Here is a 24870-nt window from a genome sequence, read left to right on the forward strand (position 1 = left end):
ACTTTCCTTTTTTGCTAAAGCTTATAGTTAGGGCTGGATCAGGTGACCCTGAACCATCCCTTAGTTATGCTGCTATAGACTTAGACTGCTGGGGGGTTCCCATGATGCACTGTTTCTTTCTCTTTTTTGCTCTGTATGCACCACTCTGCTTTTAATCATTAGTGATCAATCTCTGCTCCCCTCCACAGCATGTCTTTTTTCCCGGTTCTCTCCCTCAGCCCCAACCAGTCCCAGCAGAAGACTGCCCCTCCCTGCGCCTGGTCTGCTGGAGGTTTCTTCCTTTAAAGGGAGTTTTTCCTTCCCACTGTAGCCAAGTGCTTGCTCACAGGGGGTCGTTTTGACCGTTGGGGTTTTACATAATTATTGTATGGCCTTGCCTTACAATATAAAGCGCCTTGGGGCAACTGTTTGTTGTGATTTGGCGCTATATAAAAAAATTGATTGATTGATTGATTATGGGGGGTCTGGGGGTGCTCCTCCAGAAATTTTTGAAAAGAGCAAGTCAAATTTTGTGTATTCTGGTGAATTTTAATCAGTATGAAGTCCTCTGAAACAAAGAAAACTCACTTCAAACTGTCAAGTAAAAACTCTGTCTTCTGTAGTATTTTGATCTGTTCTAACCCGGTAAATGCACCAAATGGGTGCTGTGTGCGCTGAAAGTACAGTCAATAAAATACAAAATTAGGGCCAAAAGCAACTGACAGCGTTGTTCTGCTGTGCACAAAGTAACACTGTCACCTGTGTTGAAAACGCATGTGCACTGAGAAACTCAAAACTGGCTTATTCACATTTAATCGGTAAATGCTCTCACGCCTAAACAAACTAGGCTGTGACTAATGATTATTTGGTTGAATTTTTTTTTTGATTAATTGTTTGTTTTTTTTACTTACATGTGAGTTTTGCCATTATTTCTTTACGTGAGTTATTATTAAAAGACCTTGATACCACAGTCAGTGAGAATTCCATGTCTAACTGGCGTGCATTATTTTCGTGTATATGCACACGTAGTTCAGCGAGTTAAGTCACTGTTATAATCACTCTGCTCTGGTTGTCACCATGGCAACGCAGAAATCAGTTGGTGCAAATCAGCTGTGTTTTGACAGGTGAATGACAAACGCAATAAAACATGGATTTCTAAGTGAATTTTAATATTTTTGGATAAAATAAAACATTTGAGGAATGGAAAGAGGAGGAGAGCAAACAAGAAAAACAGCAAAAGCAACGGCATAAAGATTGAACATCAGACGAACTGGACAAGATTGAAGACGGGAAGAAGAAGAGAACACGAAAAAAGTTAACCTTAAATAAATATTTGGTGTGTGTTAGCTCACTGTGTGGACCATGGTAAAAGCAGATTAAACAACGAGAAGCCGTGCATTATACGGTTTGAATGCACTTCGCGGAGTAACACCACTCCGCTCCTGCATCGTGTGTTTTAGACTCCGCGTCAAGCATTCAAACCATATAATGCACGGCTTCTCGTTGTTTAATCCTTACTTATCACACAACATCAAGGTTTGAGCTTGTAACAAAATTATGATGTTATATTCTCGTCAAAAACATACCTGGAGTAATGTTTTGTTTTATTTTGCACAACTGCAACTATCTCAACCACTGACAACATATTGCAGCAAGAGTCCACTAAAGTATGAGTATTTTAAAGGCCTGACTAAAGCGTAATATGGATGGATGGATGGATGGATGGGCAGGCTTATATCATTGTCATTACAACGAGATTTCCACACTCACATTCCACAGACAAACAGCAATTAATCCACAATTATTACTTGTTTACCATAATAGCGTATGGCTGCGTAGCGTCGCAGCCATATCATAATGTGGTGTAGTTTTCATTATGACTGGAGCATTTTTTAAATTTTGACCCCTGTGTAATTCTTCATTGACCCCTACATGCATACAGCTGCCAACATGGATGGCCAGCATACATTTTTGTGTAGGTCATATTCTACTGTAAGTAGTACCAAAGTGGTACCAAGGACAAATATGGATCAATGGTGGGTGATCAGGATCAAAAAGTGAGCATCAGGATCCAAGAACATAACAACACAATCTGACTGAACTGACCAAGTTATAGTTCTGTGAAGTCCCTGAACACACCGTATCCCATCTGTGGGTATTCCAGGCCACACACAGTGTGTGCCGTCAGTTTGACTTAGTCAGCAGGCACATCATGCCGCTGGGTTGGATTCCTGGCTGCATGCCGTAGTGTCCATGAGCCAGACGTGTGTGTAACACGGGTGATGATCTGAGAGTCCAGAGTGAGGCGCCGTGTGATTTCCTCTTTCTTTCCTGTCTGCTTTAAGTCGTGCAGGCTGTTTTTGTCTGCTGTTGTGTGTGAATGAGTTTACACATCTTTGTCAGGAATCACAGGAAAAAATGAATGAGGACAAACTGATTTCATACAAATTACATTTGATCACAAACCTCCCAGAGGTCAGACGTTTGCAAAGTGGAAATGTGCCAGTGACTCACACTTGAGAGTCTTCTGTGTCTGCTGATTGGCTCTCCTCACTGCTTCCTGGATCTCAGCCAGCCACAGCTCAGCACCGAGGTCTCGGCTCACCTGGTTAGACGATCACATGAAACCGCAGATTGATTCTGATCCCGCTCAGCATCCTGACACAAACACATCACGTCTTTCTCAGAGGTTTGGATCCATTACCTTGACTTTGCATTGTCTGGCATGGCACAGCACAACGTGATAACGGCACGTGTTGGCTGCTACGACATCCTCTAGACCACTAGAGGGCAGCATAAGGGCAGCAAGTGTCTTCAGAGGGTCTTCCCTGGTCAGAGCCTCATTAATCAGCCTGACAGCCAGGACCTCTGAAGGATGACAAAAAACAACAGGTGTGTGTGGAGGACAGGACACGATCCAGAGCACGGGACACGATCCAGAGCACGGGACGGTCAAGGCTGGAGCCGAGCTTCGCATCACACTTGGATGCAAAGCAAACCAGTTAGGCTAAGTGGGCAGGCTGGGCGGTATACGTACGGTTGTGCTCATCGTGCACTGAAGCGTTCACAGAGTTGATTCCTTCCTGCAGCTGATTCCAGGTCAGAAAGCCTCTGCCAGCCCGCTGCTTCAGCTGGCACAGTGTCGTGAAGTACCTGCAGGAACAGCAGAGCATGAGCACAGGTCCGGTCCACACCCACACATTATCCTGAAGCACACAGGAGGAGGAGGAACATGGATGGACAGACTCGAGAAGAGCTGGAATGGAAAGGAGCCGTGAGCACTGAGCCACACAGGGGTGGGAAAAGAACAAGTCTGATTCATTCTTTGCAGTAATTCATATTTCAAGATGTCTAAACACAGCACCTCCTTCCATCCATCCATTTCTTGAACCCTCCTCTTCCAGGTTAGGGTCACAGGGTCTGGGTTAACCCTGGACCAGGTGGCAGCCTATCGTAGGGCAAAAGTAGCAGGTGTGCCTTATTTTCTTGCCGTTAGTCTCAGAGGTGTGTTCTGTGGACTCCAGCCTGCAGATGTCTCACCTGTCCAACAGTGTGCCGTCGATGTCAACAAGTCCTGCAGAGGGACTATCAAAGGACAACCTGAACTCCTCCAGGTTTCTGGACTCCAAAGCCTGGTTGATGACCGCAACCACTGACAACATCTCCACAGCAACAAACAGCTCCTCCTGCTGCAGCTCCCCCTGGTGGTTAAACAAAGAACAGCAGAGTCACTGGTAGTGATGGACAAAGTGCACATCAATTGAATCAAACGCTGTGTAGAAATGAGGAGCTGAGGAGAAGCACGGGTTTATATTTTCTTCACTGAGTACTCTGAGCTAAAAATGCAGTTGATGGTTGACTTGTGGGGATTGAAGCCAGACTCCTCTGGTCGCTGAGCAGCATGTAATTGGAACTGAATCCTGTTCACAATAACCATTGCCAGGGCCACTGCTAAGGTTTTGGAGGCCCTAAGCATAACTGGTCAGGGAGGCCCCCCCACCCCCATACAAGAGAACCCCCCCTACACACACACACACACACACAAAAGTTCTACTCAAACCGTTACTATTTATTAAAGTGTTTAAGTTTAGTGTTTAAAGCTACATCAAATCAGCAAAGCCAACGCAACCTAGCTTAAGCAGCACCACTGAACATTAAGTAATCAAAACAATTTAAACCTTTAACACGTACTTACCAGCAAGGGATGCACAGGCATCATCTCTTTGTTTCTTTTTCCTCTGTTTTTCAGCTCCAGACTCCTGCTGTCGCTTCATTGTTTAATTGTGGCATAGTGGCAACTTGTCGTCTCGTGTCAGAATCGAATGTGGGCTAGCGCTACTTCAGTTAGGAGCAGGGTTGCCAGATTGGGTGTTTGGTGTTTTCCCATCCAATTGGTTTGTTTAAGGTAAAAATATGGCACTGGACGAGTTTTTTGTATAGAATTGCCACACACATTTTAAAAATCAGTTCAAATTGCGCAGGATTTAGTGCCTCCATGCATTTTTGAGCATTTATTGGACTGGAAATCGTCACATCTGGCAACCCTGGTTAGGCGACACAGCGAACAGAGAAAGACGCAAACAGGGCTGTACCATTTCAGGGAATCGGGGCGGGTGTGGATGGGGGCTTTATATTAGGAAAAAAAAAAAAAAAAAAAACTGTTAATTTGCCCCAATTAAGTAATGGGGTAGGGGCCTACACAATGTGTAAAGACAAAAATGATGGGCCTATTCATAAATAATTCATATTGATTTTGAAATGTAATAATCAGTGTTGCCACAGTTACTTTGATAAAGTAATCCAATTACTGATTACTCCTTGAAAAAGTAACTGAATTACTTTACTGATTGTAAAAGTAATTGTAAAAGTAACTACGTTAGATTACTAGTTACTTTTTTTAAGTTACTTTCCCCAGCTGCCGACAACAACCCTCTGCCACCTCAACATGAATGATACCTGTTTTGCCAAAACTCACTTTATAGTCACCCTTTCTTGACTACAATGAAAATAAATACTTGTTTTATAAAAAGTAAAATAATCTTTCTTGACCTCACATTTAACTGTTGATAGCACTGTAACAGTAAAACTTGCAATTTCTAACCTACATTGTTTATAAATGTAACTATTAAATTCTAACATTTTTCCCTGAGCCTGGTTCTGCTGGAGGTTTCTTCCTGTTAAAAGGGAGTTTTTTCCTTCCCACTGTAGCCAAGTGCTTGCTCACAGGGGGTCGTTTTGACCATTGGGGTTTTACATAATTACTGTATGGCCTTGCCTTACAATATAAGCGCCTTGGGGCAACTGTTTGTTGTGATTTGGCGCTATATAAAAAAAAAATGATTGATTGATTGATTCTAACATTTACATTCTCTATAAACATTTTACTTGTCAAAATTATTATTATTTAAGTAGTATTAGTAGGTGTAGTAAAAAAACGGCTTCAAAACTGGACCTTTAATCGAGGGGTGTTGGGGGGGCACATCCCTGCCCCACGCCCCCATTCCAGCTGGATTCGCCCCTGCTTTGGCGTTTGATCACAAAGAATGGATAACATTTATTTATGCAGAAAACATGACCAGATTTACAGGTAAGAAAGTTTTACTGTGTTTTCACATCATGTGGTCCTCAGAAAGAGAGTTTAGGTGCATTTGAGTGGAAAATAGTGTTAGTTGTTGACGCGTCGCGGAGGTTCAGCTGTTTTAACGAGACGATACGGAGCGGCTTCAGCTCAGAATTCTAAATAAAGGAGAAAATAAAGCATAAAAATGACTTTGTAAAGCTCAGTGCAGGTGTGCTGTTTTGCTTTAAGAGGTGAGGACGAGTCGTAGCTGATGAAAATCTCACAGCTCGCTTAAAGTGGGCAGTTCAGTCGAACCCCGACCTCCTGCCCACGGACCAAGTTTAATGCTGCTGTCGACCCACAATGCAAAAATAATAACAACGCACAGTGACTTGGAGAAGTAACTTTAATCTGATTACTCATTTGGAAAAATTAACGCGTTAGATTACTCGTTACTAAAAAAGTGGTCAGATTAGAGTAAAGTGTTACCGGCATCACTGGTAATGTAATAATTTCAACACATTTTCAGTCAATTGGAGGCCCTGCAAACTATGCAACATGGTTGGTGCCCACGCAGGCTGCGTAGTCTGCTTATGCCGAATGGCGGCGCTGACCATTGCACCATAGTGAAGCAGAGTACAGAATATGTACAGAGCAATCTTTCAAATGGTGAAACAAGCACCAAATCTGGCACAAATACTCCTTAGACCAGTGTGGGAGAGTGAGCCCACCCACACACACACACAATTTCAACATCTTTGTGCGTTTCTTTTTATTCTTTTACACATCTTTAACACATTTTAAAAGGATTTGTGTGTTTTAAAGGAACTGTCTATGCGTTTACGCATTTCACACCCTTTTCAAACATTTAAATGTGTTTTTAAATAACTTTCTATTTTTCTATTTTACCCTTTGTCATACGAGGTCTGTTAGAAAAGTATCCGACCTTTTTATTTTTTCAAAAACCATATGGATTTTGAATCACGTGTGATTGCATCAGCCAAGCTTGAACCTTCGTGCACATGCGTGAGTTTTTTCACGCCTGTCAGTTGCGTCATTCGCCTGTGAGCAGGCTTTGTGTGAGCACTGGTCCACCCCTCTCGTCGTATTTTTATTGCGAATAAAATGTCTGAATGATTTGGAGCTTTGCTGCATCAATTTTTTCCAGAAACTGTGAGAGACCTCCAGGTGGACACCGTTCGGGAAAATTCAGATGGCTTTCAGGGACGATTTTATGGGGATTACACAGATTAAGGAGTGCTCCAGCCGGTTTAAAGACCACCCACAGCGTCTGAGAGCGCGGCGCACTCCGATCGACAGGCTGAAACAACCAGATCATTTCCAACGTGAAGGCTTTGTTGATCTGGGACGTCGTCTGACTTTCACAAAAAAAGGCAGAAGGCGTGGACATCAGCACTTTTTCGGCACATTCCACTGTGAGAGCGGAAGGGATTGCGCCACCGTGCCACTCATGGTGCGGCACAAAACCACCTCCATGTTGGTCTCACAGGACAGCTTTCAGATGGCTCAGACGGCTTTCGGTGGCTTTTCAGTCGTGTGACTATCCGAGAAATTGTGCATGAGCTGGACATGCCAGAACATGTCCTGTGAGGCTTCATCATGGGCGTTGCTTTGCGCCATGTGGCATTTCCTTTCAGACATTAATGTCATGAATGTCTCTCCGTCCCTCTGAGCTGAGCTCAGCCAGCTGCTGCGGTCAGTGCAGGACGTCTCATTTTGGGAGGAAAAAAACATTTTGATTGCAGTTTATTGTTTGTGTTCCAGCATTTGGAAAGAGGTGTCATTTGATTTAAAACGGTGATTCACTTTGAAGTTATTAATTCTGGCCGGACTCTAACGTGACTCGGCAGAGAGCCGCGCAGCATTTGGAGCTGTGTGAACAGAACGGAGGACGATTCTTGTTTCTTTCTCACAAGACAAGAGTCCCACTTAGTGACTTCAATTAAAACAAAAGTGACTCACGGTTGACATTTTTTAATGGCTTTGAGAGGGATTAAGAAGCGGACTTGCTGCTTCTGAAAAGCAGCGAAGCAGTGAACCAATGAAACAGTGGGTCGGAGCACTGCTTTGTTGCTTTTTTTGATCAGGATATGTCATTCAAAGCGCATATTAAACAAATATGTAGGACTGCTTTTTTGCATTTACGCAATATCTCTAAAATTAGAAAGGTCTTGTCTCAGAGTGATGCTGAAAAACTAATTCATGCATTTATTTCCTCTAGGCTGGACTATTGTAATTCATTATTATCAGGTTGTCCTAAAAGTTCCCTGAAAAGCCTTCAGTTAATTCAAAATGCTGCAGCTAGAGTACTGACGGGGACTAGAAGGAGAGAGCATATCTCACCCATATTGGCCTCTCTTCATTGGCTTCCTGTTAATTCTAGAATAGAATTTAAAATTCTTCTTCTTACTTATAAGGTTTTGAATAATCAGGTCCCATCTTATCTTAGGGACCTCATAGTACCATATCACCCCAATAGAGCGCTTCGCTCTCAGACTGCAGGCTTACTTGTAGTTCCTAGGGTTTGTAAGAGTAGAATGGGAGGCAGAGCCTTCAGCTTTCAGGCTCCTCTCCTGTGGAACCAGCTCCCAATTCAGATCAGGGAGACAGACACCCTCTCTACTTTTAAGATTAGGCTTAAAACTTTCCTTTTTGCTAAAGCTTATAGTTAGGGCTGGATCAGGTGACCCTGAACCATCCCTTAGTTATGCTGCTATAGACGTAGACTGCTGGGGGGTTCCCATGATGCAATGAGTGTTTCTTTCTCTTTTTGCTCTGTATGCACCACTCTGCATTTAATCATTAGTGATTGATCTCTGCTCTCTTCCACAGCATGTCTTTTTCTTGGTTCTCTCCCTCAGCCCCAACCAGTCCCAGCAGAAGACTGCCCCTCCCTGAGCCTGGTTCTGCTGGAGGTTTCTTCCTGTTAAAAGGGAGTTTTTTCCTTCCCACTGTCGCCAAGTGCTTGCTCACATGGGGTCGTTTTGACCGTTGGGGTTTTTACATAATTATTGTATGGCCTTGCCTTACAATATAAAGCGCCTTGGGGCAACTGTTTGTTGTGATTTGGCGCTATATAAATATAATTGATTGATTGATTGATTCAATAACAGCTGCTACAGAAGCGGTTGATTACAGACCCGCTGCAGCGTTTGTAACCAACATAAAGAAATTATAATTTTCCTGATAAAACACCCTCAAAAACAGCAGCCGCTCTGAAGGAACGATAAGGGAATCGTTAAGAAAAAAGGCGACTGTTGTCGGTGCATTGAATCATTTCTTAATGATACCCAAAAAGAACCAGTTCCCGATATCTATCCTTTGCGCCCCCACTGAAGAACTCTGACGCCCCTCAGGGGGGACGCGCCTCAGTTTGAAAACCACTGCCTTAGACATTACTCTTTGGTAAAAGCACATTAGCCACCTAACATTTTCAATAGGCGGCTAAGTAGCGGTCAATTGAAGAATTACACAGGGGTCAAAATTTAAAAATGCTCCAATTACATTGAAAACTATACCACATTATTTGTCTAATAGCAAAGATTCCAAAAAGGTATAGTTTGGACAATCTGTGAAGGAATGTTCTGGAGTTATGGGGTAAATACAGCAGGAATGATGACAAAGTTCAATTTCAGTTTGTACAGGGGTCAAAAGTTAAAGTTGCTCCAATTTTGGTAAAAAGAAAAAAAAAGGGGGGGGGGTAAATTATTGGTTGAGCTAATAGTATTAATAAATGGAATAGTTTTGACTGTGTTCAATGCTTGGTCTTCAAAGTAAAGATCAAACAAGGTCAATGGCCTGTGGATTCTATGACATGTGACATATATTACCAATTTCAATTTATTAATTTATATAGCGCCAACTCACGACAAAGTCGCCCCAAGGCGCTTCACACAATTCACAACAACACAAATCAATCTAAACTCAAAATTAAAAGCAAGAAAAGCACAATAAAAAGATAAAACACAGTAGAATAAAAGGAAATTACAAAGCAAACACAAACAGATTAAATTAGTGATAAGACAGTCTAAAAAAGTGGGTCTTCAGTCTTGATTTAAAAGTCTTCACTGTGTCAGACTGCCGAATAACAGCAGGTAGATCATTCCAAAGAGTCGGACCACAGTAGGAGAAGGCTCTATACCCCACAGACTTCTTGTTCATCCTCGGAACACACAGAAGCCCTGCACTCTGCGAACGCAAAGGCCTCGCAGGTACATAGGGCTTAACCAAGTCCGCCAGGTTGGAAGGTGCCAGTCCGTGAACAATTTTATAAACCAACAATAAAACTTTAAAATCCAATCTGGCAGAAACCGGTAGCCAATGTAGGGATGCCAGAATGGGTGTAATGTGGTCAAACCTTCTACTTTGTGTCAAAAGTCTGGCAGCAGCATTCTGTACCAACTAAAGTCCTCGAATGCTAGACTGCAGCAGGCCAGAAAATAAAACATTACAATAATCCAATCTGGAAGAAATAAAGGCATGTATCAAAGTCTCACCATCAGCCATAGACAGGATGGGACGAATCCTCGCCACATTTCGCAGATGAAAGAAGGCAGTCCTCGTAATGTCTCTAATGTGGGGACCAAAAGACAATGTAGGATCGAAAAGTACTCCAAGATTCCTCACTTTGTCCGTATGATGCACAACACACAAACCAAAATTAAGCGCCAACTGGTCAAAATGATGCCGATGTCTGGCTGGACCAAGAACCATCATTTCAGTCTTATCAGAATTCAAGAGTAGGAAATTACTAGACAACCATCTTCTCACAGATATAAGGCAATCTTCCAAGGCTTTTATATGGGCAAGATTACCAGCAGTTACCGGCATGTACAATTGAGTATCATCAGCATAACAATGAAAGGCAATCCCGTAATGCCGCAGAATATGCCCAAGGGGTGCTATATAAAGTGAGAAAAGCAAGGGGCCTAACACAGACCCCTGTAGAACCCCAAATTTCATTTTACCAAGACCAGAAGTAGTGTTATTATACACAACACAATAAGAACGACTGGACAAGTATGACATCAGCCAAGCAAGAACACTTCCAGTAATCCCAAAGTAATTTTCTAGCCTGTCAAGTAAAACGCGATGATCCACAGTATCAAACGCAGCACTAAGATCCAAGAGCACTAAAACCATTGTGGTGTCCGAATCCATTGCACACAGAAAATCATTCACCACTCTGGTAAGCGCTGTCTCTGTGGAGTGATGTTTTCTGAAAGCAGACTGAAGTGGCTCAAAGAGATCATTCTCAGTAAGATGGTCTACAAGCTGCCGTGAGACCACTTTTTCCAGAATTTTAGAACAGAAAGACAGATTTGATATCGGCCTGTAATTACTCAATGCACCAGGGTCAAGACCAGATTTCTTAAGCAGTGGTTTAATCACTGCAGATTTAAAACACCCAGGAACAGAACCAGAGCTTAATGAAAGATTAACAATTTCCAACACAGTTGGCCCAAGAACGGGCCACAGGTCCTTAAACAATTTTGTTGGTATAGGATCAAATAGGCAGGTTGTGCTTTTTGTAGACGTCACGAGCTTTGCTAGCACGTCTAGTGAAATAGTATCAAATTCTGTAAATCTAGGTGTCACCTCATTATTAACACCCACCTCCATAGCAGGGTGCAGAGATTGAGCCAAAGCATGTTTAGATATGCTCAATCTAATCTCTTCTATTTTCTTCTCAAAGTACTCCAAGAAGTCTTGAGCTATAAACGGAGAAGGACTAACAGGTGACTGACCATGGATAAGAAATGCTACAGTATGAAACAAATTACCCCGTAACATGTAAACTAAGCATGACATCTGGTCCAAACTATTACTTTTTAAAACCTTATTAGCTCAGCCAATAATTTGCACCACTTAAAAAAAAAAAAAAAAAAACATCTAAATTAGAGCAACTTTAACTTTTGAACCATGTACAAACTGAAATTCACCTTTGTCACCATTCTTGCTGTTTTCGCCTCATAACATTCAGTCACAGATGTTTCCAGAAATGAACAATTGTTAGTTATGTGCTGCACTAGCAGTAAAATACCCCTGTCGTTGTTGCAATCCAGGTGATCGGGACCAAGAAGCCCTGCAGATATTCTCAATCTTCCAGGGGTATTATTGCATGCTACAGGGTATCTATGAGGATGGGACCGTTTGTTTCATCTTGATGAAAACCTCTTATTATGACCTTATTTTAATCCATTCATTCCTACAGTGAGCAAATCTAACTTTGTTCAAAGTGTTCCGATGGATTCAGATTCTCTTGCTTTTGGCCATGAATCAAACACTGTGTTGTAGCTTTCAACACGGGCCTTTTTTAAAATGCATGTTGTTACAGAGAAACCTGAAGGTTTGTGGGGGGGTTCCCCCCTCCAAAATAAAACCATTCCAATTAAAGGTTTGCCGGACAAATTTAGTTCCTCTCAATTAGGAAATTGTTTTGTGTCCATAAACTGACACTATGTTCATCATAACCTACACATTTTAAAGTGTTCATTAATCTTTAGCTTTTTAAATTTACCCACCTTCTTCACCTTGAGTTTGTTCCTCAAAATTGCTACAAAAGAGCAGTGGAAGAGCGACGAGCTCAGCACTGTTCTCAGATTTTCATACGGCCCGAGCTGACAGCTCGACTTCAAACCAGCTCCTGAATCAAACTTTACAGTATCAAGAGATAAATTACGTAAATGCAAAGAAAATTCCGTTGCAGTCCAAACCTTGATTTTTCAGCTCCATCACACAGAGCAGTTTTATAACTTTAAAAGACAAAATATATATTTTGACTCATCTGTTTCAGCATTTTTCTATCAGCATAACAAGTTAAAGGAAACTGACCACAACCTGAACACCTGTTTACAGAAAATCATAAAATCAATTAAAAACGGCATCAGGCTGAGAAGACTGCAGAGCCTCCAGATCCAATGTGGTTTTACAGATGGGCAGAAGACACAAACACACACACACACACACACGAGTGCCCTGAATGTAATGTTTCTCCAACATGTTTGTGAAATGTTTTGGTGGCTAAATTCTGGATGGAATGGCACAGAACGTTTTGATCGGGGTCAGGGTCGGACTTTCAAGACCCGGCCCCATCGACGTACCTGATTGGCTTCCTACTTTTACTCTCTAATCTACGATTCCCGTCTGTGTATAGTGCAGTGGTACCTGTGGAGTCTTCCTCTGCAGCTGCAGCAGCTCCATCTGGTACAGCTTTGCAGCAAAGTTAAACACCTCTGGCAGTTGAAGGTCGGAGGCCATGAGAGCGTTGACCGTTTGTCTGGGGTCACCGTGGCGTAGTGCCTCGTTAACGCACTGCACCGCTGCCTGCACTGAAAGGGTTTGCAGGGTGAATGTCTGGCGGCTGGGGTCAGGGGTCATGGTATGCCTTTACTGAAGACTAGAACCAACTTACCATTTCTGGAGCGCTGTGCTTCTTGGTTGGCGAAGATCACACCATCCTGTAGCTCAGCAGTCTCCAGCGGGTCCACAGAACCCTGGTCCTGAGGTCACAGACAGAGACAGGACAACCAGAACATCAAGCCACCCACATGTGAAACTAATAGGGTTGGGCAGGTGGCCGATTCAGACATCCATCCCCGATGGATGACCAGCAACAGAATGTGGAGCTGCCACAGTGATGCCACACCCCTCAGCCTGACACACATTAATTCCATCGTCCTGCTGTCACGCGTTAGAGGTGCAACGTTACACACAGCCGTACAGGCACGTGAACTGAACAAATGCAGCAACAAACAGTCCTCAGCAAATTACTGGAGATGCAAACAAATTCACAGAAGCTGTGCTTGGGAAACCAAGCACATGAACCACTTGGCCCCTACTTAGGAATGTGTGTAAACACATATACAGCTCTAACTGTGCATACACACAACATCTAGTGGCAGAATAGGGAAACTGCAACAAGAAAGAATTCCACTGTCAGCATGCCACCTCATCCACAAACAATCTTTATTTCCTCATATTAATAAATATACAGTTATTAATTACGTGGAGTTAGAAGCCGACGTGTCACCTCAGTGGTGACAAAAATTTACAGGGACAGCTGTGTGATGTAAACAGCAGCTTCTGACCTCAGCCACAAGCAGCTCCAACTCCACCTGCTGCTACAAGGCCAGAAGCAGTCTGTATTAAAAACAGGCCCACCTGATTTTCACAGCTCAAACGTCATTAAGAGAGGTTTCATCTTCAGAAAGACAGCAGCGCTGTGACATCACAGGAGCACAAAGGCCTGGGACAACTGGAATGGAAAGTTATAACTTTTATGCTGGTCCTTGTGGTGAGCTTGTTAAAATTATGTGCATAATTGGTTGTGAAGTCTAAGTAATAATAATATTATATATAAAATAACAACAACAACATGACACTATAAAGTGTTAATGTTTTTACTCATGATGGGGCTTAAATGACTGGCGGACACATCAACACCCCCTAGTGGGGTATTTATTTTTTCATATAAGTTGTGTCACTGCTGTGACCACACACACACACACACACACACACACACACACACACACACACACACACACACACACACACACACACACACACACACACACACTCCAATGTACATTTCACTGAAGTTTCTTTCTTCATGCTCTTGTTCTGTTAACATCTAGAACCTTAGTCTTGAGCTCCCAACTCTTTTTGAGGACTGCTAGCCCCACCACCAACTCTGAATCTGAAGAGGAGTCTTCTACAGGCTGCAGAACCACAAATTAATGCTGCACCCAGGACACAGATCCAAGAACACTTATTTATGCCAAGACAAAATATTTGCAGCAACAAAGAAAAAACAACAGTGTTCTAAGAGCACAATATCCCCCACTGGCAAATACTGCTTCAGTAAGTGCTTCCTACATATTGTAATTAGGAATTGTACCAAGTTTCCCAAAATTCCTACTAAAAATTTGAGTTGCTTTCCAAATGCAGGCACCAACTCATGAAACTGACAGTGTCGAGGTTTGTTAATCAAGGGCCATAACTCTGTCAATCTTGATACGTTACATGAAATTTCATCTAAAAATGTGACAGGAGTTGATTTTAGAACGCTGACACCCTTTTTGGGGGGGCAGCATGGTGGCTTAGTGGTCAGAATAGAACCTGGGGGGTCAAGGAAATTGGGGATGCTGCCACTATTTAAAACCAATCCAACTCTTTCAGTTGCCTCCTGTCAGCTGTGCAGAGCAACATCACTGCACTTGGGAAACAGTGGACTGTATCATGAGGGTTTTACAGTTTCATTACTGCCACGTATGTAGCCACAGCTGCTGTTTTCTGCCTCTGTGGAAGTGCGCTCTGTTCTCTACTGCACAGTGTGGTGCACGTCACAAACACAGTCATTTAACATTATTTTATTTATATTTGTTTTGTCTTGGTGGATCACAGATGCTGCTGAGTCTGGCTGTGGTAAAGGCTGCCATGAAAGAGGCGGTGTGACACTTTAAACTTTTAAAGCTCCAGCTGCACCGATCAGGTCCGCTGATCTGATCAGACCTGATCAATCAGGTCGTCTGATGATCACACCGACACGCAGCGATGGCACTTTTAAAGAGTAACAGTGCTTATTCAGGTTTGATCAGACCTGAGAGAGCGACAGAGGGAGGGAGAGAGAGAGAGACCGACCATCCTGCTGTTTCTGTATTTATGGGTTGAGGTTCAGTTCTCTGTTCTGAGCACACAGAGGCGCTGCAGCTGTGTGATTCTGTTCTCCAGCTGATTCACTCTGGATGCACACACTCCGTTTTTGGACGTGTACAGGAGCGCCGTGTTGCACAGACCTGCTTAAAAATGCATATTTTCTGTATCCAGTGCTCTACGCCGAAAAAATTAAACGTTTAATTTCTTCCATCCTACGCACATAGCCCTCAACATACTGCTGTGTAGGGAGAAAAACTCGCATAGAGCTGCTCAACTCGGCACATAGGAGTAGGTAGGGGTGTAACGATACATAAAAATCATGGTTCGGTACGTACCCTCGTTTCTGAGGTCACGGTTCTGTTCAATTTCGGTACAATATGCAAAATGCTAAATTGCTTGTTGTTTAAACCAACAATTTATTGTAACATTATACAAACAGGAAAATAAAAATAATTGCAAAGGTGCTGCCTGGTAATAAGTTAATAAAATGTTCTCAAATAAATGACAATGTATGAAATATTATTTTAAAAAATACATTCCTAGTAAACAGCTTTTAACAAAACCTTTCCACAAGTAAAGAGCAGCACAACGGTTCCAGCATGAAGCCCTGTTCAGTTTTATTCAACCTTCATATTTTTTGCCAGAAAAATTAACTTGTCCAAAGCTGTCACTCTCTATAAGGAAATTTTTTAAGAGAATTAATGTAAAAAAAAATCCCTTACTTGGTACAGCTCATTTTATTTTCTATCTCTATTACTGTTCGTTTATGTTTGTTAATATATCTTTTAAATAAAGTCTTGAAAAAAACAATGTGGGAGAGGCAAAAAAGTGAGTAAAACCACTTTAAAAATATTTAGAACCACAAACAAACTTGATTCGTGGTTTGTTATTTATTTTGCCATTAATTACCAAATTGGTCATCACTTATTAAATAAAATACTTCTCAAGGCCAGGGCTCCTCAAAGTCTGGGGACTATTTAATCACAGCACAGCAAACGAGGTCAGTAGGCTGAGTGAGTCCGATTGAAGAGGATTGTAGATACGTATTCCTCCGCTCAGTACTTTACAGGCTACTGCAGGCAGTGGAGGAGGGGGAGACCCGCGGCCGCCTCGGTGACAACAGAGACTTTCCCTTTCAGTCGCCAAACATCAGAAAAGTCTCTAGTCACTTTTGTGAAAATAAGTCGTCAAGAGGGTTTGGAAAGTCATCAGATTTTGCGAGAAAGTCGCTAAGTTGGCAACACTGAATGTGAATACACCCAACGCAAACTCACCCGTGCACAGCCCTGTACCGAAACGAACGTCCCGTACCAAAACGGTTCAGTACAAATACGTGTACACCCTTAGGAGTAGGTCTGTGGGTGAGTGTGTGTCCATGGGTGACAGAAATCGCTACCACATAATCAACCTTCAGGTATTTGGCCAGTGGGGGATAATAAAATATTCAAAAATGTGCATTTGCTGCCAAATTAATGGCCAAAATGTGAACTCAACGAATAAAGAGAGGATTGCTTTATTCCTGTGTGTCGCATCACGTGTGTACTTACAGTGGCTTTCAGATGGCGATCCATTGCCAGCTGGTCCAGATACCATGGACCATTCTCAGTCCGCAGGCCGTTGAGGGCCAGACAGGGCAGCTGCAGGGCAGCGAGGAGCGTGAGCTCATCCGCACGGTCCAGAGCCTCATCCACCTGCTCCACAGCTGAGTGAACTGAGGACACATTCATCACCACCTTCTTACAGCTTTTATGTCTTTCACATCACTTAATTTTCCCTCTTTGACATTTTTCTCAGAATCAGGTCGTGTTTCTTTATGCATCTATATTGACTATACTGAAGAAGCTGTTGAGGACACAGCCTTATGGTTTTGAGCCTTATTTAGACCACAAAGAGAGACAAAACCTTGGACAACAGTGAAGATATTGGTAGAGTTCAGAACACAGAATGGTGATTATAAAATAAATAATGCAGGAGATTTCGGCACGCGGGTGAAGGTGATACTTTTTTTGCCAGCTCATTGGTCTAATCGACTGATTAAAGAAATAAAATAGTTTTACTGTCTGTGACGACAGAAAAAGTGATGGTGTGGATATATTAGTTATGATTTTTTTTCTGAGAAACAGGTACATTCAAATCTGAAAAATGTCACAAGGAACTGGAAGTATCAGATTTTTTTAAATATATAGTTTCCTTCTTGAATACAGTTAGTACTGTATGTTAGTAGCATAATACGTTACTAAATATTAAAACCACTCACACAAGGAGTAAATAATATAGTCTTACCTGTCCCTTTCATCTTTAGTCTGATGAAAAGTTCTGAAATAATTTAATTTGTTGCCCTGGCTGAAGAAAACTCCATGATGGCTCGAGTCTCTGCTGTACTGATCCGTGACCAGCACGGACAGCGATAGGTGTAATCCGTTTATCGCATCTGCGGCTGATGGTTCGAGTCTCTAAGCGTTTGGGAACTGAGGACACTAATTGTTGAAGCTTTGTAGGTGGAATTCTTTCCCATTCTTGCTTGATGTACGACTTCAGTTGTTCAACAGTCCGGGGTCTCTGTTGTCATATTTTGCACTTCATAATGTGCCACACATTTTCAATGGGCGACAGGTCTGGACTGCAGGCAGGCCAGTCTAGTACCCGCACTCTTTTACTACGAAGCCACGCTGTTGTAACACGTGCAGAATGTGGCTTGGCATTGTCTTGCTGAAATAAGGAGGGACGTCCCTGAAAAAGACGTTGCTTGGATGGCAGCATGTGTTGCTCCAAAACCTGGATGGACCTTTCAGCATTGATGGTGCCATCACAGATGTGTAAGTTGTCCATGCCATGGGCACTAACACACCCCCATACCATCACAGATGCTGGCTTTTGAACTTTGCGCTGGTAACAATCTGGATGGTCTTTTTCCTCTTTTGTCCAGAGGACACGATGGCCATGATTTCCAAAAACAATTTGAAATGTGGACTCATCAGACCACAGCACACTTTTCCACTTTGTGTCTGTCCATTTCAAATGAGCTCGGGCCCAGAGAAGGTGGAGGCGTTTCTGGATGTTGTTGATGTTTGGCTTTCACTTTGCATGGTAGAGTTTTAACTTGCACTTGTAGATGTAGTGACGAACTGTGTTAACTGACAATGGTTTTCTGAAGTGTTCCTGAGCCCACGCGGTGAGTAGGGTGGTTCAAAAAAATAAAAGTTGGAAATTCATTACTCTCACCCCTTCATTTTATGATGCTTTGGGAAAAAAGAAAGCCTGCCAAATATTTTTGTCATACATTAATATTTAGAGGTAGCACATCATAGCTGAAGGTTGTAAATATATCAGTTATCGCTGCCCGAGTGCCCGTGCAATAGGTTATCCATTATCCAGTATCTAATCACATCACTTATAAAGAGGATAGAAGTTAACCACCTGAGTGTAACTAAAGTATAATTTTATATTCAATTTAAAACTATACCTGGGTTTAAATATTTTTCACAAACAACATACTTTCAAAAATGTTATTTTAGGCCACAAGCTGAAAATTTTGCTTCAATTCACAGCTTCTTTTCTTTCAGATCTTTGGTGATGGTGAATCTAACATGAGATAAATGTAAAAAGAGACACTTGCTGACTTAACATGCTTAACCATTAACTGGAAACTTCAGTAAAACATGTCAGCTACTAGAAGTAGAACATTTGTATACCTTATTGGTTCCACCGACTGAAATAAAGGGAAACAAATTGCCCTCAAATGGGCAAATACTCAAGGTATTTTTCTTCAAACACACTGATTTGAAGAAAACTGTCCATGATGCTGCTGTGACCTCTATAGACATGGCAATTCCTTTTTGGGAGAGAGCTAGAATCCCACTGAGGGCAAAGCAGCATCTGATCACAAAGTTAGAAAGGTGTTCGGAAAATGGAAAACATTGAAAAAGACCAAGAATCGCAATACAGACAAGCAGAAGAAAGATGAAACAGTGTTTTGTGAATCTTTGGAGGACTTGTTTGACATGGCACATCAGGATGTCCTAACAATGATAAAGTTTGAAGATGACAGACAGTTCCTACTTGCTCAGCGAGAGAAAGGTAGAGGATGCATGACAGGCATAGATAAAATACAAACTGCCAAAGAACAAAGAGCAGAAAAAAGGAAAGCTGCAGAAGCAAAATACAAAGAGAAACTGGAGGAGCCTGGACCATCTAATGTCTCACTACCTGACACTGTCTCCAGCCAGAGTGAAGAGAACACAGAAAGTCCAGATGAAGAATTTGTTATGCCAGTGCCACAAAAAGCCAGTAAAATTAAAGCTGTTGTAACACCAGGACTTGCAGCAGCATTGGATAGGACCAAAACAACAGACAGAAGTGCCACCTATATTCTGACTGAAACGGCAGCAAGTCTTGGTCATGATGCAGCAACTTAAATATCATTATCATGTAAAGGATGTTCTCTTATGTTACACAGCTGAATAATTGGTTCTTGTGCTGATTCATACATTTTTGAATATTAAGTACTGCAAGGCATAAAGAATATTATTGTTTGGAGCTAGATCAAAATATATGTGGAAATATATAAAGCATAGACTTATTTAAATTTATCAATAATGAAACAGTATTTCATCAATAAAATGAAAATGCAATGTTTGATTGTTACAAAATCTTTGCTACCCCAGTATGTAGGTATTGTAGGAGCATGATACATGTACGAGAAGAACTGCATCTCACAATTCATTGTTTAGTGTTAACTATTTTATGGGATATGAAAAGATTTGATTTTCCAATGTATTGCCATAATTTCTGTCCTGACATATCAATATTAAACTGACAGAAATAATTTGGAAATATCTGGAAATGACCATACTATATGACAAAGTTATTGCCAGCAAAATCTTTAAGGGCTGTGTGCTACCAGTAAAAATGATTACAGTTTTATGAAATTGTACATAATGTGTTTTTATGTTAGGTACAACAAATTTAGAGGGTGAGACTTGAAGTTTTTTGAAAAAAATTTTTTGACCATTTTTATGGACCACCCTAGCGGTGAGATCCTTTACACAATGATGTTGATGAAGTTTTTAATGCAGTGCCGCCTGAGGGATCGAAGGTCACAGGCAATCAATGTTGGTTTTCAGCCTTGCTGCTTACGTGTAGAAAGTTTTCCAGATTCTCTGAATCTTTGGATTATATTATAGACTGTAGATGATGGAATCCCTAAATTCCTTGCAATTGAACGTTGTTCTTAAACTGTTGGACTATTTTTTCACGTAGTTGTTTACAAAGTGGTGATCCTCACCCCATCTTTGCTTGTAAACGGCTGAGAGTTTTGGGGATGATCCTTTTACACCCAATCATAACACTCAGCTGTTTGAATTATACTGAATATTTTTATTGGATTTTTAACATATTCCACACACACCTACATTATGAAAACCTTCAACAACTTCAATACTGTGCACACACATCGATGATACTTATAATACGTAATATATAAATTTATAATAATGATAAAAATAAAAAATAATAAAATAAGAGTAACAGAAGTAGCTGCATAAATAATGCAAAATACCTACTGAAATTAAAAAAAAATTAAGAGTCACAGGGCCATTGTAATTCTTTACACAGCAGGGAGTTTCTTAACATACAGCAGAAATGGCTGCCAGAGCTCTCTAAACTTTCTTTCCGAGCCTTGAGTTATATATCACAGCTGTTCCACCGTGGGGATGGGCCACCATGTCCATCACCATTACTTATGGGAAGGGGGTGGTGCCGTTTTCCATTTTAAGCAGGATGTTCCGACGTGCCAGAAGTGTAGCGAAGGCCACTGCTGTGGCCTGGGTGGTTGCCATCCTGCAGTCCACTGGCACCACACCAAACAGAGCAGCGACAGGTTCAGTTGAATTTTTATTTTCCACACTGTAGTAATGGTGTTAAAAACTCCCTCCCAAAAATCCTTCAGTCTTGGACAGGCCCAAAACATATGGCTAAGGGTGCCCGGGTCACATTTACACCCAGGGCAGTTTTCACTGATTCCTGGAAACATTTTGGCAAGCCTACTTTTGATAGGTGGAGTCTGTGTAATACTTTAAATTGGAGAAGTCCATGTCTGATACAGATAGATGAGTTATGCACCCAGCCAGCTGCCCTCCTCCATTCTGCTACAGACAGACCAAAGCCTCCCACTGCTGTTTAATACAGTCTAACGAGGGGGTTGCTGCCCCCTGCAACAACTCATATGTGGCAGACACACAACCCGCTTGCAAACGATAAACGTTCAAGCACTTTCTAACCATCCACCTCTGTAGATTTTGAAGAGAAGGACAAAAGTGTTTTTATAAAGCTACGGGCCTGCAAGTGTCTGAAAAAACGTGATTGTGGAATATTAAGTTTTGCCCTTAACTGCTGAATTGACATGAAGTTGCCTTCTCTGAAAAAAATCCTTGACCAAGCCTACACCTTTTCTAGTCCAAAGCTGAAACTTTGTGGCAATAAGAGATGGTGGGAAGAGGGTATTTGCTGAGATGGGAGCTAAAGGGAGGCTCTGTTTGCATCCAAAATGGGTTCTTAGCTGCTGCCATATCTTAAGCAATCCCTGTGTCACTGGGTTGTGTCCAAGCGTTTTCTTACTCGTTGGCAGTGGGGCACAGATTAAGGAACTCAGTTCTATGGTTCTGTAGGAACACTGTTCCATAAGCACCCAAAGGGGCATTTGTTCCCCCTCAGTTAGCTGTATCAAACGTTCAAATTATAAGTGTTTGCTGCCCAGTAGTAATGCATATAATTTCACATTGCCGGCCCTCTTTCCTTCTGCCTTTCCAAGCACTCCTTCCTGATATGTGGTATCTTCTTATTCCAAATATACAACAAGGTGACCCTATGCAATTCTTTGAAAAATGACTTCACTATGAATAGTGGAATTGTTTGGAAGAGAAATAAGAATTTTGGCATTATTACCATTTTTACTGAGTTTATGCGTCCAGCCATTGACAGAGGAAGCGTTGACCATCGTTCCATGTCCTCCTTTGCCTGTATCAGAGCTGGTTTAAAATTATGTTTAAACAGATCCCTATAATGTTTGGTCACTGACACTCCCAAATAAGTAAATTTGTCCTTACTTAACTTAAATGGATAAGTCTCCAACTGCATTTGACTCGCTTTATCGTTGACTGGAAAGATTAAGCTTTTTGGCATATTTGTTTTGTATCCTGAAATTAATCCAAAATCAGTGATGGTTTTCAGAGCACTTGGAATGGAGTTTCTGGGGTTGGATAAGAAAAGAAGGTCATCGGCATACAGCGCGAGTTTATGTATGTGTCCTCCTCTGCCAATTCCCGTCACAGTGTTGTCACTTCTCAACAAAACAGCCAAAGGCTCAATGGCAACATCGTAGAGCAGTGGGGACAGAGGGTCCCTTGAATAAGGAGAAATAGTTTGACATATTATTGTTAGTCCTAACTGCAGCCTGTGGGCAGGTGTACAACAGACTCACCCAAGCACAAAAGAAGGGGGGAAGAGACTTGCCCCTGAAGGCTTCATCATAAACTTTGCACAAGAGGGAGGAGTTTCAGTGAGAAAGTTTGATAGAATTCTACTTGAAATCCATCCGCCCTGGGGTTTTCCCAGATTTCATTTTCCTGACTGCTTGTTCTATTTCCATCAGCTGTATTCCTCCCTCTATTCTGTCTCTATCCACCTCCTCTAACTTAGGGACCCTGGTACTACTAAAGAAATCATCATTCCGAGGTGTATAACTTCTTATAAAATGTCTTAAATTGGTTATTAATTCCCAGTTGATCTGTGATAATGTTACCCCCTTTATCCTTAACAGCTGATTTGTAATTTTCTGCAGTCATTAGTTTCAGCTGATGACATAACATCTTACTGGCCCTCTCTCCGTGCTCAAAGTATTGCTGTCATGATTTCAAATGCATGTCTATGGCCCTTTCATTCATCAAGAGGTCATATTCAACTTGGAGTAGTGACCTTTCCCTCAAAAGGTCAGCAGATGGCAATATTGATTGACACTGATCTACTGACTTCAGCTGGTCACTGATTTCTGACAAGCATTCCAATTTCTCTTTTGAACGACTCGCACTGTAGGAAATGATTTGCCCCCTTATGAAAGCCTTAAATGATTCCCATAGAAGGGTGTAACTTATTTCCGGGGAACTGTTTGTTTCAAGAAAAAAAAAAAAAAGAGCAATTTGTGTGTTGTTGAACTCCACAAATTCTTCATCTGCCAAAAGTCTCACGTTGAGCCGCCACAAAGGTCTGGGAGTCTGAGATTTAAGATTACAGGACTGTGGTCTGATATTACTATAGTTTCATAGTCTGTCGAAATTAAGAAGGGGAGAAGGCTGCAGTCTAAGAGAAAGTAGCCAAATCTGGAATACGACTGATGAGGTGGGGAAAAAGAAAAAAAGAGAGAACTGTTTTGATGTCGGGTGTTTAAATCTCCAAGGGTCCACCATCCCATAGGTCTGCAGATGTGTTGATACACTGGGCAGAGTTATCTAATGGGGTGCCAGTGTTGTGACTTGGGTGACAGCGGTCAGGTGTTGGATGCAGAACGCAGTTGAAGTCGCCCCCAAGTACTAAATTGTACCTGTCCAGGTCAGGAAGGAGTGCAAATATATTTTGAAAGAACTGTCTGTCATCCCAGTTAGGGGCATAAATGTTTGCTAGTTATCACAGGTGTATTACCTAGATTTCCTTGTACAATTACATATCTTCTGTCTTGGTCTTGAATTGTGTTAAGCTCCTTGAATTGATCTGTGGAAAAGTATTGCCACGCCCCTAGCTTTACAGTTAAAAGAGTGATAAATTTGTGTGAAATCAACTCTCTTAATTCTGTTCTGATCTTGTTTCAATAAGTACATTTCCTGAAAGTACACTATGCTTCCTTTTAATTTATTTAAATGAAGAAACACCTTATTACGTTGAATTGGATGGTTAAGCCTTCAAACATTCCAGCTCACCACTCGAACCCCAACCCCAGATACATTATTATCTCTTCCAGTCATGTTGAGACTGACCCTATTCGATGCTGCCGTCGAGCCCCAGCTTCTGGCCTCCCGCATGTTTTTCGATCTGTTGTGACCCAGACACCTATACCGCCATCCTCCTCTAACACATACTTAAGAAACTTACAAAGCCCCAAAAAGTAAATGACCCAGTAAAGAAAGTGTAAAGGAAAAGCCAAACATAAAAAATGAAGTATGCAGAACGATTGTCTAACATTGTAACCTCAAACAACAAATTCGGAACCTCATATGCCATAAACAGCAGCCTCAGATACAAAATCAAACCAAACAGAAAATTACCAGGACTGATCCTAGCCCCAGTCCCACACTGGCTCAGTTGCCTTAAAACTTAAAGTGAATGAGCTTACCATGACAGCCTAGCTCAAACGGGAACCTAACACTCATATGTTAACATTAATAAAGCAGCTTTACTTATTCATAATTTGACTCAAAACTGAGAATGGGAGAAGGAAAAAAAACAACAAAAAAAAAAACAGAGTGCGCCTCTCACCACACAAGTTTAGCAGTGCACTTGTTCTCTAAGAATAAATTTCAATATACCGGCACAGTCACATTGTACCTTAGGCTGTGTGTGCGACTGTCCACCATCTTTTTGTTTTTAAAGCACATGTTTTACCAGTC

General features: G+C 41.7%; 1 protein-coding gene across 1 annotated transcript in view; it reads right to left on the minus strand.

Annotated features, from left to right (window-relative positions):
- The window catches only part of iqgap3 (IQ motif containing GTPase activating protein 3), a 164401-nt gene that overhangs the window by 103734 nt on the left and 35797 nt on the right, over nt 1-24870 (minus strand). The window contains 7 exon segments of the mRNA XM_034173734.1: nt 2494-2584; nt 2684-2847; nt 3017-3132; nt 3520-3680; nt 12728-12891; nt 12975-13062; nt 16765-16928. Of these exon segments, the coding sequence (XP_034029625.1) occupies nt 2494-2584; nt 2684-2847; nt 3017-3132; nt 3520-3680; nt 12728-12891; nt 12975-13062; nt 16765-16928 (948 nt within the window).

Source organism: Thalassophryne amazonica, chromosome 7, assembly GCF_902500255.1.
Source record: "Thalassophryne amazonica chromosome 7, fThaAma1.1, whole genome shotgun sequence".
Classification (NCBI taxonomy): Eukaryota; Metazoa; Chordata; class Actinopteri; order Batrachoidiformes; family Batrachoididae; genus Thalassophryne; species Thalassophryne amazonica.